This window comes from Plasmodium gallinaceum (genome assembly GCF_900005855.1).
Source record: "Plasmodium gallinaceum strain 8A genome assembly, contig: PGAL8A_v1_32, whole genome shotgun sequence".
Classification (NCBI taxonomy): domain Eukaryota; phylum Apicomplexa; class Aconoidasida; order Haemosporida; family Plasmodiidae; genus Plasmodium; species Plasmodium gallinaceum.
This window is the reverse complement of record NW_021628338.1, coordinates 489734-506428: the sequence shown is the minus strand read 5'-3', so window position 1 is coordinate 506428 and position 16695 is coordinate 489734. Positions and strand designations below refer to the sequence as shown.

At 19.3% G+C, this 16695-nt stretch overlaps 6 protein-coding genes across 6 annotated transcripts in view; 4 read left to right on the top strand and 2 right to left on the bottom strand.

Moving 5' to 3' along the window:
* Positions 1–856: 856 nt before the first annotated feature.
* Positions 857–1735, top strand: PGAL8A_00049100 (Cg3 protein, putative; the record flags this gene model as incomplete). The annotated part of the gene is made up of 1 exon (XM_028674507.1): positions 857–1735. One exon carries the CDS (start codon positions 857–859, stop codon positions 1733–1735), a length of 879 nt encoding a protein of 292 aa, XP_028530853.1.
* Positions 1736–2653: 918 nt separating this feature from the next.
* Positions 2654–5251, bottom strand: HSP110c (heat shock protein 110, putative; the record flags this gene model as incomplete). Its single annotated transcript, XM_028674506.1, has 1 exon — positions 2654–5251. The coding sequence occupies one exon, from the start codon at positions 5249–5251 to the stop codon at positions 2654–2656; it is 2598 nt and encodes an 865-aa protein (XP_028530852.1).
* A 3016-nt stretch (positions 5252–8267) lies between these two features.
* Positions 8268–8945, top strand: PGAL8A_00048900 (RNA helicase, putative; the record flags this gene model as incomplete). Its single annotated transcript, XM_028674505.1, has 1 exon — positions 8268–8945. The coding sequence occupies one exon, from the start codon at positions 8268–8270 to the stop codon at positions 8943–8945; it is 678 nt and encodes a 225-aa protein (XP_028530851.1).
* Positions 8946–9968: 1023 nt separating this feature from the next.
* IMC1d (inner membrane complex protein 1d, putative) lies at positions 9969–10864 on the top strand (the record flags this gene model as incomplete). Its single annotated transcript, XM_028674504.1, has 2 exons — positions 9969–10004; positions 10133–10864. 2 exons carry the CDS (start codon positions 9969–9971, stop codon positions 10862–10864), a joined length of 768 nt encoding a protein of 255 aa, XP_028530850.1.
* Positions 10865–11916: 1052 nt separating this feature from the next.
* PGAL8A_00048700 (heat shock protein 86 family protein, putative) lies at positions 11917–14442 on the top strand (the record flags this gene model as incomplete). Its single annotated transcript, XM_028674503.1, has 1 exon — positions 11917–14442. One exon carries the CDS (start codon positions 11917–11919, stop codon positions 14440–14442), a length of 2526 nt encoding a protein of 841 aa, XP_028530849.1.
* Positions 14443–15585: 1143 nt separating this feature from the next.
* HSP90 (heat shock protein 90, putative) overlaps positions 15586–16695 on the bottom strand; it is a gene marked incomplete at both ends in the record, with an annotated part of 4123 nt that continues 3013 nt past the window's right edge. The window contains one exon of the mRNA XM_028674502.1: positions 15586–16392. Coding sequence (XP_028530848.1) covers positions 15586–16392 — 807 coding nt within the window. The remainder of the gene's footprint in view (positions 16393–16695) is intronic.

The following is a 16695-nucleotide window of genomic DNA, read 5'->3' as shown; positions in this document are numbered from 1 at the left end:
ATGTACATTAAGTAACTACAATATACAACAAAGGTAATTTTTTTTATCTTAAAATATGATTACTGAAATTTTTCTTTTGTTTTATTATGTAAATATAGCTTGGTAACTTTTACAATGATATAAATAAAAATGAGTTTAATTATATATATTTTTAAATAATAAATAAAAAAAAAATTTATATATTTATTTTAAAAAAAAAAAAATATAATATAAAAATCTAATTAAGAGAAAGTTTCCTTTGAATTAGTAAAGGAAAATTTTTTAACTTTAAAGATTAAAAAATTTCTTAAAATATTGGTATTCATTTTTCTAATTTTTTAAATAATAGATGTAGTTATTACTTAATCTTAGAATGTAATTTATATAGTTATAATATGTAATAACTTAATAATTGTTTTAATAACATATGATTTTAATAATGTAAATATTTATATGTATATAGTTACGTTTATGAATAAAATGCACTTTAAATGAGAAAAAAGTGTAAATATGTGACTTCCATATGAATATTTTGGGGTGCTAATTGAATGGATTAAATACAAAATTTTGATTTTCTCTTTTATACAATTTAAGTTTTCTTTTAAAAATAAACATTATAAAAATAGTTTAAAAAAATTAAAAAAAAAAAAAAAAAATTAATAATAATTGTAAAGTATTATGAAATGGATATTAACAAATAGGAATAAAAAAAAAGAAATGTATATTAGATAAAATATAGGGAGAGTATAATAAGAATTAAAAAAAAAAGAGAGAAAAAAAAAAAAAAATATAGATAATTGTTTAAAAAATAATTAAAATTTCCTTTTTTTATAACAATATATATATATACTTTAAATATAATTATTTACTATAAAAAATGAATAGAATAATAAAAAATTACATAAATAATTTACATAATATAAAGATATTAAATTATATGAATTTTGATATAAAAAGAAGTTATTTTAATGTAAAAAATTTAAAAAAAAAAAATTTTGGAAATAAATTAAAATATTCTACAAATAATAAGGAAAAAATATCAAAAAAGAAAAATGTATTTTTAACATGGAAATGTTTAGCATTTAACTTAGCTTTAACAATTCCTACATTATATTTATATATATTACAAGATCAGAAAAAGAGGAGAAATAATGTTAGTAAAACTTCAGTGCAAAATATAGGAAAACCATTAATAGGAGGAGACTTCACTTTAGTAAATCAAAATGGAGAAATTATAACAAATAAATCATTTAAAAATAAATACTGCCTAATTTATTTTGGTTTTACGTATTGTCCTGATATATGCCCACAAGAATTAGAAAAACAAACAATTGTCATAGAGAAATTAAGAAAGAAATATGGAGATTTAATTACTCCTATTTTTATCTCTGTTGATCCCAATAGAGATACAGTAGCACAAATAAATTATTATTGCAAATCTTTTAGTGATAAATTAATTGGTTTAACTGGAACCAAAGAACTTATTAAAAGTGTTGCCAAATTATTTCGTGTTTATTATAATGAGAATATAAATAATGAAAATACAACTAATGCAAATAAAAATGATCAATATAACTATTTAATCGATCATTCAATAATTCACTATTTACTAGATACAGAAGGTCAATTTGTTGATTTTTTTGGAAAAAATTGTACGATTAATGAAATGGTGGAAAAAATATCACATTATTTAGATGAATACTTAGAAAATAAAAATAAGGAAAATAAACTACATATTATTAACAAAAACAAGTAAATATTTGAATGTATAATAATAGTGAAAAGAAAAAGTTGTATACTTTATTCATATTATTTTATTTCTATAAAATTATAAAAGACTGCAATAATGAATTATTCAACATGTATTATATGCATATTTTTATTTTTTATTTTTACTAAATTATATATGTTTAAAGGTAAAAACGGATGTATATTATTATATTTAAACTTATTTTTAAAAAAAAAAAAAAAAAAAAAAAAAAATCTTCATTATCTCAAAAATTGCATTTAAATTTTATAAAATTTATTATTTATTTTTTCTTTTTTTGTCTAGTTTTTTGTTTTTAATTTTAATTTTTTGCTGTTTTTCTAAAGTCTATTGCCATATAAAATAATATTATAAATTATATGAAAAATACTATTTTTAACTATAAATAAAAAAAGCATCAGCGCATAAAATAAATAAAATATTTGTAAATAAAAAAAAAAATTATATAGACACAAAATATGTTGTAATTATTAAAATTTTTTGATTACATATATATATATATATATATATATATATATATATATATATATATATATATATATATATATATCTTAAGATTCATGTGGTTTATAAAAAATATATAATTTTATAAACATTTTATTATAAATAGGAAAAAAAAAAAAAAAAAAAAGAATAAAATAACATATATTATGAAAAAATATGTTATAATCTTGGAAACTAATTTAAACAATGACTCATTTTATCATCAAAAAAAGCTATATAATTTTATTCTCATAAAAATTTAATTCTTGTTAATACACATATTATTAAAAGTAATATGATATACACAATCAACTTAAATAAAAATATATATATATATTTTTGCATATACAAATGCATGAAAAAAAAAAGAAAGAAATATATATATATATATATAAAATTAATTATATCATAAAGAGTATAAATTTAAATATCCGTTTCTTCTGTACTACATGGATTATCATTTTTAGTTGAATTATCCATTTCATCATTATTTTTCATATCTTTACTATTTTGTTCTTGATTTTCATTAACTTCGTTTTCTTCATTTTTTTGTTTTTCTTGTTCTTTTGCCATATTTTTTTCTCTTTCTCTTTCTTTTTCTTTTTCTTTCTCTTTCTCCTTTTCTTTTTGTTTAGCTAATTCTTCTGCTTCTATTTTTGAAAAATATTTTTGAGCTAGTTGAGTTACTTCATTGAATTCTCCTTCAATGTCATTCAAAGTATAAATAGGTGGTTCATATAATTTTTTATTTTTTTCTTGTTCTTGAAGAGAATTAATAGTACTTAAAAATTTTGTAGTTTTTGTTATAATATTTTGACTTTCTTCAGATGGTCTAGCTCCACATTGAGAAATAATATTTTTTAAATGATTAATTATATTTCCTAAATTTTGTTGTTTTGAGGTATATACATCATATCTATATACTGTATCTTTAATAATATCTCTAATTTCCTCTTTTTTCTTAATGAACATATTTTTATTTTCTTCAATATTTTCATAAAGCCAATTTTCAAAATCATCAATGGCTAGTAAAATGGAATTTCTTTCTTCCTCAACAACAAAATCTTTATACATTCCATTAATACGATTCCTTGTTTCATATATAATTGTTTCTAATTCATTTCTATGTTTTAATCTTTCTCCTTCTAAAATATCACTATGTTGCATATTTATTTCTGATTCGCTAAAGTTAAAAATATCTTTTGAACTATATGATCCTTGAGCTAATAATGTTTCAATAGGTATAGTAGTATAGCATGTTTGTATTTTTCCTTCTTCTCCTTTTTTTAATTCTGTTTTATTAGTATCTTTTTCTTTTTCTTTATTTGTTTCCGAATTTTTTTCATTTTCTTCTTCATCCTTATTTTCATTTTCATTTTTTTGGTTTTCTTCTGCTTTTTCCTCTGTTTTTTTTTTTTCTTCTTTTGCTTTTACAACAGTTTTAGTAACTGTTTGAGCTCCCAAAAACGTAAATGTATCATAGTTTGAGAAAGTTGTCATTACATGCGATTCACAAATTTTATCATTTTTTTCATTAATTTTTACAATGCATGAACCTAATTCTTTGATACAATTAGATGGCAAATCAGGAGTATTTTCATAATAAGCAGTTAATTTTATTTGTCCTTTTTCTGGAATAACAATTTTTTTTACTTTTTTTTTTATAGAATCTCTTGTGTACAATTTTTCAACTTTTGATTTAGAAGCATCATTTATGTTGTGCCATTCTACATTTATTGGATGAGTTATTCTTTCTATGAATTCATATTCTTTTACTTTATAATGCTTACTTATCATTGCAGCTGATAAAACACATCCTCTTGCAATAGATTCATCAGCTATCAACGTTTTTGATAAAGGCTTATGAAAATATTGCTGTAAGTAATTCTGAATAAATGGGATTCTTGTTGATCCACCTAATATTTCAATTGATTGAATATCTTGTATATTTACTTTGCTAATGGCAATTGCTTTATCTAATAAATTTTGTAATTTTGATAAAAAAAAATCGCAACATAATTGTTCAAAAGTTTCCCTATTAATAGATCCTTGGCAATCTAGATCTTCATATAAACATTCTACATGTATAGAAGATTCATTATTTGCTGATAAAACTTTTTTGGTCTTAATTGCTACTTCTTGTAATTTAATACGAACTTTATTATTAATTTCGTTTCTTTCATTGTTTGAAATAATAAATTTGTCTAATCTTCCTGTACCCATTTCACAAAGTTCGGATGTATTATTCTTATAAAGTGGATTCATTTTGTATGTATTTACAAATAAATTTGTTATGTATTTTATTAATTCATTATCTAAATTTCTTCCTCCTAAGTTTGCATCAGCAATGTCACATAAAATTTCACATTTACTAGAAAAAAAACGAGCAATACATACACATGTGTTTGCATAACCAATATTCACAAAAGCTAATAAAGATCCTGTATCTTCTTTAAATTCTTTCATTCTATACATACCATAATCTAATGCAACTGCAGTATTATCACTAATAATTCGCAATGCATTTACATTAATAATTTTTGTAGCTGCTACTAAGCATTCTTTCTGACAATTAGTAAAAGTAGGTGGATATGATAAAACAATTTCTTTGCATTCTTTTCCCATATATTTTTCTGCCATTTTTATCAAATGAGATAATAATGCGGATAAAACTCTAACAGCACTAAAAACCACTTTCTCATTTTTATATTCTACTTCATATCCTAAATAATTATATTCACATGATACTAAATTACCATAAGCTTCATGTATTTCCACATCATCTTCTATATTTTTTCCTATTTTACCAATCAAATTTTTTATATTTCTGCATGTGTTTTTATAATTAGATTTCAATTTGGATAAAGCACTATCACCTATCAATCTCTCTTTTTCTGTAAATCCAACTAATGTTGGGGTTAATCTTTCTGATAAATCATTTCTCACAATATTAATTGCGCCCTTATTTATTGTTGCAACAACTGAATTCTCATTTCCTATATCTATACCTAGTACTGACATGTTTTCTTTTACTTTTTTTTTTTTTTTTTTGTTTAAATCAACTTATATAAATATTTTTTCTTTATTTAATGCTTTATAGAGTTTTAAAATTAATTTTTCTTTTTTAATTATAATTTCTATTATTTAAAATATATTTTTATTAATATTTTTTATTTATGATATTTTTTATTTTATTTTTTTCTTTTTTATATATTCTATATTTCCTTTTTTTTTTTTTTTTTTTTTTTTTAAATCAATAAAAATACTACTTAATTTTTATTTTTGCCAGATTTTAGTAATTATTTAAAATATTTTTTTGTTAATTTTAATCTTTAATTTTCAACTTTAAATTTGTGACCAATTAAAAAGTATTTATTTTTTTTTATTTATAAATTATAATTTTATTAATTTTTGTACTTTTAAAATTTTATATTTATGATGTGAATACTCTTTAAAGTTTGTTCCTGAACTTTAAATGAATATTTTTATTGATATTAAAATTTAAGTAATATTTTTATTTAATTTTTAATTACATAAAAAAAAAAAAAAAAAAAAAAAAATTATATACTTGGAGATTTTTTAAATGAGTTATTTTTATTAAGCATGCTAAATGTTTTATTTTTAAACATATATAATATGCATTAAAATACTATTATTTTAAAAAATATTTCAAATTATGCACTAAAGTATTTAATTTTAAAAGCCTAAACTATGTATAAAGAAAACACTTTTTTTTTTTTTTTTTTTTTTTTAAAGTCGTATATTAGAACAATAATTAATTATATTAAAAAGGAAAGAAATTTTAAATTGTAATTAAAAATAAGTTATTGTAATATATTTTTAACTATTTAAGCTTCATTTATGAAAATATATTTTTTCCTTACACTAAAAATTTATTTTTAAGCTTAAATTTATTGTTATTTTTTTTTATTGAATATATTTTGAATACGTTATAAATATATGTTTTTATTTTATAGCTTTCACATACAATATGTTATTTATAAAACATAAAAAAAATAAAGTTGCTTTTTAAATAATCAAAGTATATCTATTGTCTTAATATATTATAGAAGAGAAAAAAAATGTAAGTTAAAGGAGCCAAATATGTATAAATATATAATTTTTTTTTAATTTCCAAATTTAACATATGAAGAAATATGCTTAAAAAAATTACAAATTTAACTGATTACATAAATACATAAAAACATTTTCCTCATTTAAAAGAAAATTCAGTGATTAAAAATGATTGCACCTTGCTATTGTGCACCTTTTTTTATTTTCATGCACTAGGGTTTTTCATTAATATCTTTTAATAATAAAAAAAAAAAAAGGTAAGTTTATTATATTAAATAATATACTTACAACAACAAAAAAAAAGAAAAAAAAATTAATGTATAATATATACATATTATCTAAAAAAAAAAAAGGTAACTGATTTTTGTATTATAATTATCAAATCGATAAAATATTACACATATAAAATTAAAAATAAAGGGGAATTATATCAAAAATTCCTAAGTAAAACAATTTTTGTTATAATGTAGAATAATTATGAAATTTAAACAAAAATCAGTAAGTACAATTTATATTTTAATTAAAAAATAGAGCTTTTTATATCAAAATATTTATAACTTTATGCATTATATATTCTCAATTGTAAATATCCTACACTTTACTTAATGCATAGGACACAAAGTTTGTTTTTTTTTTTTTAATTCTGATTTGGTTTAATTGTTTTCGATAAGACTAATATATTTAAACCTGCGATATGACTTTTGAATCCCTTATATTTGATTATTAATGAAATGAGAAAATAGAAGGTAATGCTTTTATTATTTATAAAAATTACATTTTATATAGATGTACTATATATTTAAAATAACAAGTTTTGTTTTTCTTTTATTTTTAAAAATTTTACGAAGATGAAAGCTATTTTATGAAAATCATAAAAATATGTTTTATTTTTTTATATGTATTTGCTTCTATAACATAGAAGTAAGCATAACATATAATGCTCGAATATACTTATTCGTTAAAATGCAAACTTGTTTTAGTCTAATATAAATATAGGAATTATGTTCATTACTATTAAAAATCTAAATTTCTATATATATATATATATAGTATGGATTTCTTTTTTATAAATCGACATTTTGAATTTGTTAATTTTTAAAAATATTGCATGTTTCTTTGATAATACTTATTTTGGATGCGTAAAACGATATTTCATAATTATAAAAATTGGGAATTATTTTATTTTTTTTATAAAATATTTTAATTATAATTAAAAATATATATATATAAATATATATATTACCTAATAATTTTTATTTCAGTATAAATTTTTATTTTTAAAAATTCATTGAAATTCATAAAATGAAAAAGTACAATTTATTTTAAAAAAGATTGAGAAATCCAGTAATATTTTTTTAAATAAGATGTTTTTATGTAAAAAATGTTTATACAATTTTTAATGTTTTTGAATAACTATAAAAATATATATTAAAAAAAAGAAAAACTAAGATATTTATTATCTTTTTTAACCATTAAAATTTATAATTTTCTACTTTTTACACGTGCAAGAAAAATAGAATATTTTATAAAATAAATAATAAAAAAAAAAAGAAATTCGTTTATAAAATATTTTATTTTTTAGCCCCAACAGAAAATATATATATAAATATATATATATATACACATATATACATGTATAATTGTATAATTTTTATGTAAAAGTAATATTTAATTATTTTTTTTTTATAATGAAATTAAGTTTTTGTATTTAATAAATGAAATAAAGAAAAAATAATTAAGAAATAAATTTTTATAAAAATATTAATGCTGTTAATCTTTAATTTTTTTTTTAAATATGCGAGATGACAGTTCTTTTAATATAACAAAAATTTTAATTCAATTTATATTATTTTTAATTAATATAAATCATATATATTACTATAAAACTTACATGCTTTAAACATATAATTTATAAATATCCATAATAAAAGAGTAGTTTTGAAGAAATAATTTTTTTTAAAAAATGCCCATAAACAATAGTTTATTAAAAAAGCATAATTACAAAGATTATTTGAAAATTTCTTTGAAAAGTAATATTAATAATGTACTTAAAAGATATGTTGCTTCCCAACCTTTAGGTATTAATATCCCAGAACCCCCACCAAGAGAATTTTTACCAAATGGAGAACCAAAAAAATATCGATTAAATCAAAGATATTATAACCATAAATATGACTGGGAAAGATGGACCTTAAGACCAGCTGGGGTTTTTCATACTTACTTATATGGAGAGTTTGCAAAAGATCACAAACCTTTATTAGCATGGTTATTACAATATCCCTTACCATTAGCTTTTATTCCATATTTTTTGCTTGCTTTTGGATTATCTTTCACATTTCATCACGTTTCCTATATTGGAATTAAACCTAAGAGGTTTACAGTGGAATGGGTAGAAGCTAATAAAGAAAGAGAAAGAGCTGAAAATACAAACCCTATTACAAGATATTTAGATAGAAGAAGAAAGGAAAGGGGGCCACATTGGATTCTTGAAGACTTTTTACCTAGCCATCCCTGTTATTTACATATGAGTAAATATCATCACGATACGGAACTTCTTCGAAAAAGAGAAGAAGAAGCTGCTGAAAAAGCTAATATAAATGAAGATGAAGAAGAAGAAGAAGAAGAAGAAGACGAAGAGTAAAAGAAAGATAACAGGAAGAATGAATAAATTAAGAATTATGTGTTATTATATTTATTACACGTGTGTTTTTTTAGAAAACAACAAAGTGTAATATGTTAATATATATATGTAAATATTTCTTTAATTAAAAATAATATTTTTACAGTCTATTATTAAGTAAAATACTAAAAGTAATAGAACTATGTACATGTTCAAATTATAGTATTATAAGTATTTATATATTCTTTCATTCAAATGTTTTTTTTTTGTATATTTTTTTAAGATTAATTTATTACATATTTGTTACTTTGAGTAAATTTCCATTATTTGAAATGATCTCCATTTTTCTGAAAATTTTTTTTTTTTTATATAAATGAATGACATAATTTTGATATTTATACATTACACCTTTTTAACATTATTCATTTAAACAAATAATCATAATATTAAAATAATTCCAATGCTAACATAGCCAAAAAAAAAAAAAAAAAAAAAAAAAAAAAAAAGTTGCAACATTAAATATATTTATTCTGAATTGTACATAGAAAAAAAAAAAAAAAAAAAAAGTTATATTACAAATTATATCTTTCTTTGATATAATTGTATGAATAAGTATATGTGTAAGCTTTAATATTTAAAACATTAATAATTTTAATTATAGAATTAGTAATTTATATAAAACAAATACATATTTTTGAAAAAAAATAAAAAGAAATGTATATATTTTTTTTTCTTTTCTTTTTTTTTTTTTTTTTTGTGCTTACAAAAACTTCCATAGCATAATTTTAAAAAAATATTTGTTTTGAAATATCGTTTCATAGTTTATAGAAAAATATGTATATATATAATTTTATACTAATAATCTCATATGTACTAATATATAAAAAATTTATTACAAATACTACTTTTATTTAAATAATAGACACAATTTTTATTTGTACATATATTTTAATTATTTATGTTTTTTAGAAGAAATAAAGCATTTATTTAATTATACTTATATGTATATTTATTTTCAAAGAAAATATTTTAAAATTATTAATAATGGAATTAATACAAGAATCTAATAAAAACATTAATGTACATAGTAAAAAATGAAATACTTAAAAAAATTAAAAAAAGATGAAATAAATAAATATATTCGCTAATAATTTTATAAATCATCTAATTTAATTTAACTTTTTATTTTTCCTTCCTCTTTATATTAGGACAATGAAAACATTGAAATTAATGGAAGTGATAATTTTATTAATCAAGAAAATGAGTTACATGTTAGTGTCATAAAACCAATAACAAAAAAAATTATTCATTGTACCAATACAAAAATAAATGCTTTTTATAAACCAGTTGAGTTAGTTGAAGAAGTAAATTCTTACGTTAAAAAAGGTGATGAATACCTTGTAAATTTATATGAAGATTTAAAAAAATTAGAAAATGAGAAGGAAGCAGAATTAAAAAATAAAAATACAAATCTAAGAAAAATAAAATTTCGAAATATATTTAATAGCAAAAATCCTAATAAAAAAAATCCAAACAAAAAGAATCAATTCAAATTATTTAAAGAAGATGAAAGTATAATACCTAAAATTGAAACAGTATTTGTACCAAAATTAGAAAAAAATATTGAAGTGGTTAGTAATTTAAAAGAAAACATTAACGTTGATTATACTTATTTAGTTCCAAAACCTATAGTTATTCCTGTTGAAGTCCCTATTTTAAAATTTAAAGATCATTTTAAAATAGTTCCTATAAAGAAAAAAATTATACCGGTTATAAAATATAGTGATGATATTATTTATGTAGATTGCTGTGTTGAAAAACCTTATATAATTTTAGAAAATGTTATCGTACCTGTTCCCTTTGATATTCCTATAGAAGAAAATAAGTATATTCACAAAGCTCCTCCTATATTGGATAATGATTATTCAAATAAATTTTAAAGAAAAGCTTTAAAATAAAAAAAAAAAAAAAGAAAAAAAAAATTATTTTATTTTTTCAATTCTAAAATATTTATATTTAAATAAATTTGTTATTTTCTACTATTTTATTTTTTTATTTTTAATATAATAATTGTTCATTTACACAAAAAAAATTGTTTAATACAACTCTTAAATAATTGATTACATTACCGTATGTATACATTTAACTTTGGCTCATATTTTATTGGCATTCTTATTTCTCTTTTTTTTATTATTTTTTTATAATATTAATCATTATATATATTTTTCTTTATTAGAATTATATAGATATCATGAAATGATGAAATAATTTTTAATAATTATATAATTTTAGAATTTTTTTTTTTTTTTTTCTAATTTTTTTTTATTTTTTTTTTTTTTTTTTTATATTAATATAAGGACATAAATGATAAAATTAAAATGTTTATTTAAATGAGAGATTTCATATGATTTTCGCAAAATTTTCATTTATAACATATAATATTTTGGTATCTCATGAAATATACAAAAATAAAAGAGTTAATTTTAAATTATTTTTTTTATCTTGAAATGTCTTTAATCTTTTTAAAAATATTTAACTCCCATAAATGTATATGTTAAAAAAAACAATTTTTATAAAATGAGCTGACAATTGAATTGAGAAAAAAATAGCAACATTAATATAAAAACATAAAAATATGAAGAAATTTAAATAAAGAAAAATAAAACATAATAAAAATATATTAATGAAAATAAAAATAAAAATTTTAAAACTTTAAAGTGGAACAAATTAAAAAATATAAAAATTATATTCGCTAAATTTTATTAAGCGAATTATTTAAAATTTTTTTTTTCCATTGTAAATATTTTAAATATATAAACATTATATATATGTGACTATATTCTATTAAATTATATAATTTAATAGTATATAATAAAAATTTTAATTAAAAAAAAAAAAATGGTAAAAATAATAAACTGAATTGTATAACATATGTAATTTTTTTTATGTATTTTTATTCACAAGAAAAAAAATTAATAAGCAATAATATTCAATGAAAAGTAATGAATTGGATAGAAAAAAATCATCAAGTTCTTCAAATGGGTATGAAGATTTAAGAAAGAGCAAAGATAGAGTGAAGAATACTAATAATAACATAGATAATGTAAGAATAAATAAAAAAGATAATGAAAAAAATTCTATGAAAATTAAAGAAAAATTAAAAAAATTAAAACATCATAGTAAAAGAGAGAATAGTAATTCAATGATATATCAAAAGAACCATTTAAGAAAAAAAGAAAACTATTCTGAAAAATATGAAATAGAAAAAAGTAATAGTAGCAATACAAGTGATCTATTAGTAAATAAAAAAGATAAACAAAAAATTAGAGAAAATCTGATAAAAAAGTTAGAAAAGTTTAAAAGAGAAAATAGAATATATGATAATAAATATAAAAGTAGTAGTAATGATCAAAACAGCTTTAGTGATAAAGAAAGCAGTAGTAGTGATAAAAGAAAAGAAATCATTAATAAACATAGAAGACATACTACTAGTGTTAGTAGAAGTATTAGTGAAAATAGAAGTACATTTACTAGTTATAGCAATAGTAGCGCATTTACAAAAAGTGAAAGAAGCAATACTGGTAGCAGCTTCTATGAAAAAAAAAAACACAGTTCTAGAAAAAGTTTTTCAAGAGATAGCAAAGATAATTCTAGAGACAACAATAATATTAAAACTAAAAGAAGAAATACAAATATATATAATAAAAGCCTAAGTAGATCTTTATCATCAGCTTCATTACAAAACAGTTATACGAAATCGCACAAAGAAATAATATCAAATGATATGGATAACTCATTTAAAAAAAAGGAGAAAAAAAAAAGGAATTTCGACCATGAAGATAATGATTACCTATATAATAAAAATGATGAAACAAAATATAAGTTGGATGAAAAGCACCACAATAATATACATAAAAAAAAAAAATTTTCGCATAATGATAATATGACTTTTAATAAAGCAGGGAGAAATTCTAAATATCTATATAATAAAATAACAGGAGAAAAAATAGAAGTGAAATATTCTAGAGTTCCATTAGGATATCATACAACTAAGGAAAGTTGGATGAATTACACTAAATGGTTACAAAAAAAAAATGATTACAGATTCAGTTTACATTTTGATGAACATAAAATTTTTAGAAAATCAAGTTCCTTATCACCAACTACATGGGAAAATTATGTAAAAATTTCAGAAGATGAAGACGAAGGCGAAGACGAAAATGAAGATAAAAAAAAGGAAAAAACTGAAGAAATAAATGAAAAAATTGAAAATAAGGGAAAAGAAGAAAATACGGAAGAAAATAAAAAAAATGAATTAAATAATAAATCTAAGGACAAAAAATTAAAAAAGGAACACGATAATAATACTTTGGAAAGTTCTAGAGATTTAACAATTTCGTCATCAGTATCTTATGACAAAATAGAAAGTGTAAATTCTAAAAAAAAGAAAGTGAAAAAACATAGTAGCAAATCGAGAAAAGAAAAGAAAAATGAAGAAAAAAAAAAAAAAAAAAAAATTAAAAAATATCATATAGATAAAAAAAATTATAAAGAGCACAAATTGCATAAAGAAAAAAAAAAAGAAAAGAAAAGAAAGAAACACCATAAAAAAGATGATAGTTTGGATAAAAAGAGAAATAAAAGGAAACATAAATCACATAAAAAAAATAAATTAAAAGATAATAAAAAATATGATAAAAAAAATAGATCAAAGTATAAAAAAAATAGAAAACATTTAACGAACACAGATAGTGATGAAGGAAACGAATCTGACACATCAGAGCAGACATCTACATCTGTAACTTCATTATCTTTTCTTAATGAAGAATATGATTTTGTTGATAAAAACATGACTATCGAAAATAAAAAAAATAAAGAACAGGTTCGTGAAGACAGTTGTGATTTTATCAAGGATAATCAAATAAATAAACGAGAGGAAGAGAATAAAGAAAACAAATTAGAAAATATACCAAAAGAAAAAACAAAGGAATGTGAAGAAAATGTTTTCTATAAAAACAATAATTTAAAAATTATTGAAAAAGAAATATCTTGTGAAAAAGATAAAACAGATAAAGAAGCATATCTTTATTCCGATAAATCGTCAGATAACGAAAGTTTAGGCCCCAAACCATTAGATGTAAATGTTAAGTTAGCGAATAGACAAATTGATTATGGTGTCGCTATGATGCCTGGAGAAGGTCAAGCAATAGCGCAATTCGTTCAAAAAGGAAAAAGAATTCCAAGAAGAGGAGAAGTTGGATTATCGGCTGAAGCTATTGAAAATTTCGAAAGTCTTGGATATGTTATGAGTGGATCAAGGCATAAAAGAATGAATGCTATTCGTATGAGAAAAGAAAATCAAGTTTATAGTGCAGAAGAACAGAGGGCATTAGCCATGTTTAATTATGAAGAAAGAACCAACAGAGAAAATGCTTTAATTAATGATCTAAAAGAAATATTAAGAAAACAAAATGAAGCTATATTAAATGAAACAATAAATAAAAATGATAATAACTAATTTTTTTCAAACCCAGGAAATTGTTTTATTTCCATTTATATATATTCATTTGTTACATATGTACTTCTTTATTTTAGTATATGTATTTATAATCTATTTTTTTTTTTTTTTTTTTTTTTCGTTTTTATATAATATAAAGTTTATTAAAAAAAAAAATAGTAAAAAAAATATCTGTTAAAAAATATTAATTTTAAATAATATAATTTACAATAATATAATTTTTTTCTTTTAAAAACAAATAACATTAATTTTTCCAAGTCAAAAATTTGCTTTAAAAAGTTTATTAAAGAATATGAAAACAAAAATAAATTTACATTTTTACCAAATAAAAAAAGAAAAGAAAAAATTCTTAAATATTCTTTTAATTTATAAATATTACAGTTATTAAAAAACCAAGGTAAAATTAAAAAAAAAGTTAATTATATTTTTTACAAAGATGAAACACAATATGGTTAAAGATGTATGCTAGTAATATTTGCATAGATCTATTAAAGAAAAAGCCTTTTTGAATGGCTATAATATTTATAAAAATTTTCAGTAATACTATCTTCAAAATATTAAAAAAAAAAGAAAAATTAATGTCTTAGTAAAAATTATAATAAGGTATATAAAATTCATATTATATATATTTTTTCGACATACATATATAAAAATTATAGACTTACATGTTTTTATGGTTATTTGAACAATTTACTTTTTTTTTTTTTTTTTTTGTTCCTTTAATTTTTTAAAATTTTGTTTTTGAATTATTTTTTTAATTTTAATATAAGTTTTATGAAAATATTTCTAATATCATTTTATTTTTAATAATTGCAACACAATGAAATATTCAAATATAATATTGAAAAAATAAGTTATTTTGGAAATTCATAAAAAAAAAAAAAAAGAAAAATAATAAATTTTTAAATAAAATCGAATTTTTTATTTATATATATATTTTTTTTCTATTTTATTTTTTTCCCTTTTTTTTTTTTTTTTTTAATTTTTAATTAATACATAAAGTATATTTAAATATTTGAATATGAAAAATCATATTCCTGTTAATTTATTTTTATTTTACTATATATTTTTTTTAATTTTTTTTTTTTTTTTTTTTTTTTTTTTCTAAGTAAGAATATATGATATTAAAAGATGTTTTAAGATTTAGTCAACTTCTTCCATTTTTGAATCAGTTCCTTCAACAGTTTCTTCAAGTGGTGGTAATTCAATATCATTGTTCTCTTCTTCATCAATTGACAATCCTAATTTAATCATTCTGTGTATTCTCTTTGAGAATATAGTTGGTTCTTCAAGAGCAAAACCAGAAGTTAATAATGAAGTATCAAACAATAACCATATTAAATCTTTCACAGTTTTGTCTGATTTATCTGCATCAGCTTTTTGTTTTAAAGCAGAGATAATTGGATGACGAGCATTAATTTCCATAATTTTTTTAGACAACATGTAACTAGTCATAGAATTATCTCTTAATGCTTGTGCTTTCATAATTCTTTCCATATTTGCTGACCATCCAAATTCAGATGTAACTAAAACACATGGAGAATCTGTTATTCTTTGGCCAACAACAACCTTTTCTACTTTTTCATGTAATACATCTTTAATTACTTTACATAATCCTTCATATTCTGCTTTCAATGTTTCAAAATCCTTCTTTGCTTCTTCTGTATCATCAATATCTAATCCTTCTTTTGTACAACATTTCAATTTCTTACCATCAAAATCTTTTAATTGTTGTACTGCATATTCATCAATTGGGTCAACCATATAAATAACTTCATAACCTTTTTTAGTTAAAGCTTCTAAAAATGGTGAATTAGCTACTGCAGTAATAGATTCTCCTGTTATGTAATAGATATCTTTTTGATTTTCCTTCATTCTATCTACATATTCTTTTAATCCAATTGTTTCATCACCTGATTTTGATGTTTGGAATCTAAGTAATTCAGTGATCTAAAAAAAAAAAAAAAAAAAATAATAATATATTTGTTTTATATATATTTCGTCTTAAATATATGTAATATTTTACATAAATATAACAAAATATATATATATATATATATTTTTTTTTTTTTTTTTAAAATTTTACATATATTTAAGACGAAATATATATAAAACAAATATATTATTATTTTTTTTTTTTTTTTTTTTAGATCACTGAATTACTTAGATTCCAAACATCAAAATCAGGTGATGAAACAATTGGATTAAAAGAATATGTAGATAGAATGAAGGAAAATCAAAAAGATATCTATT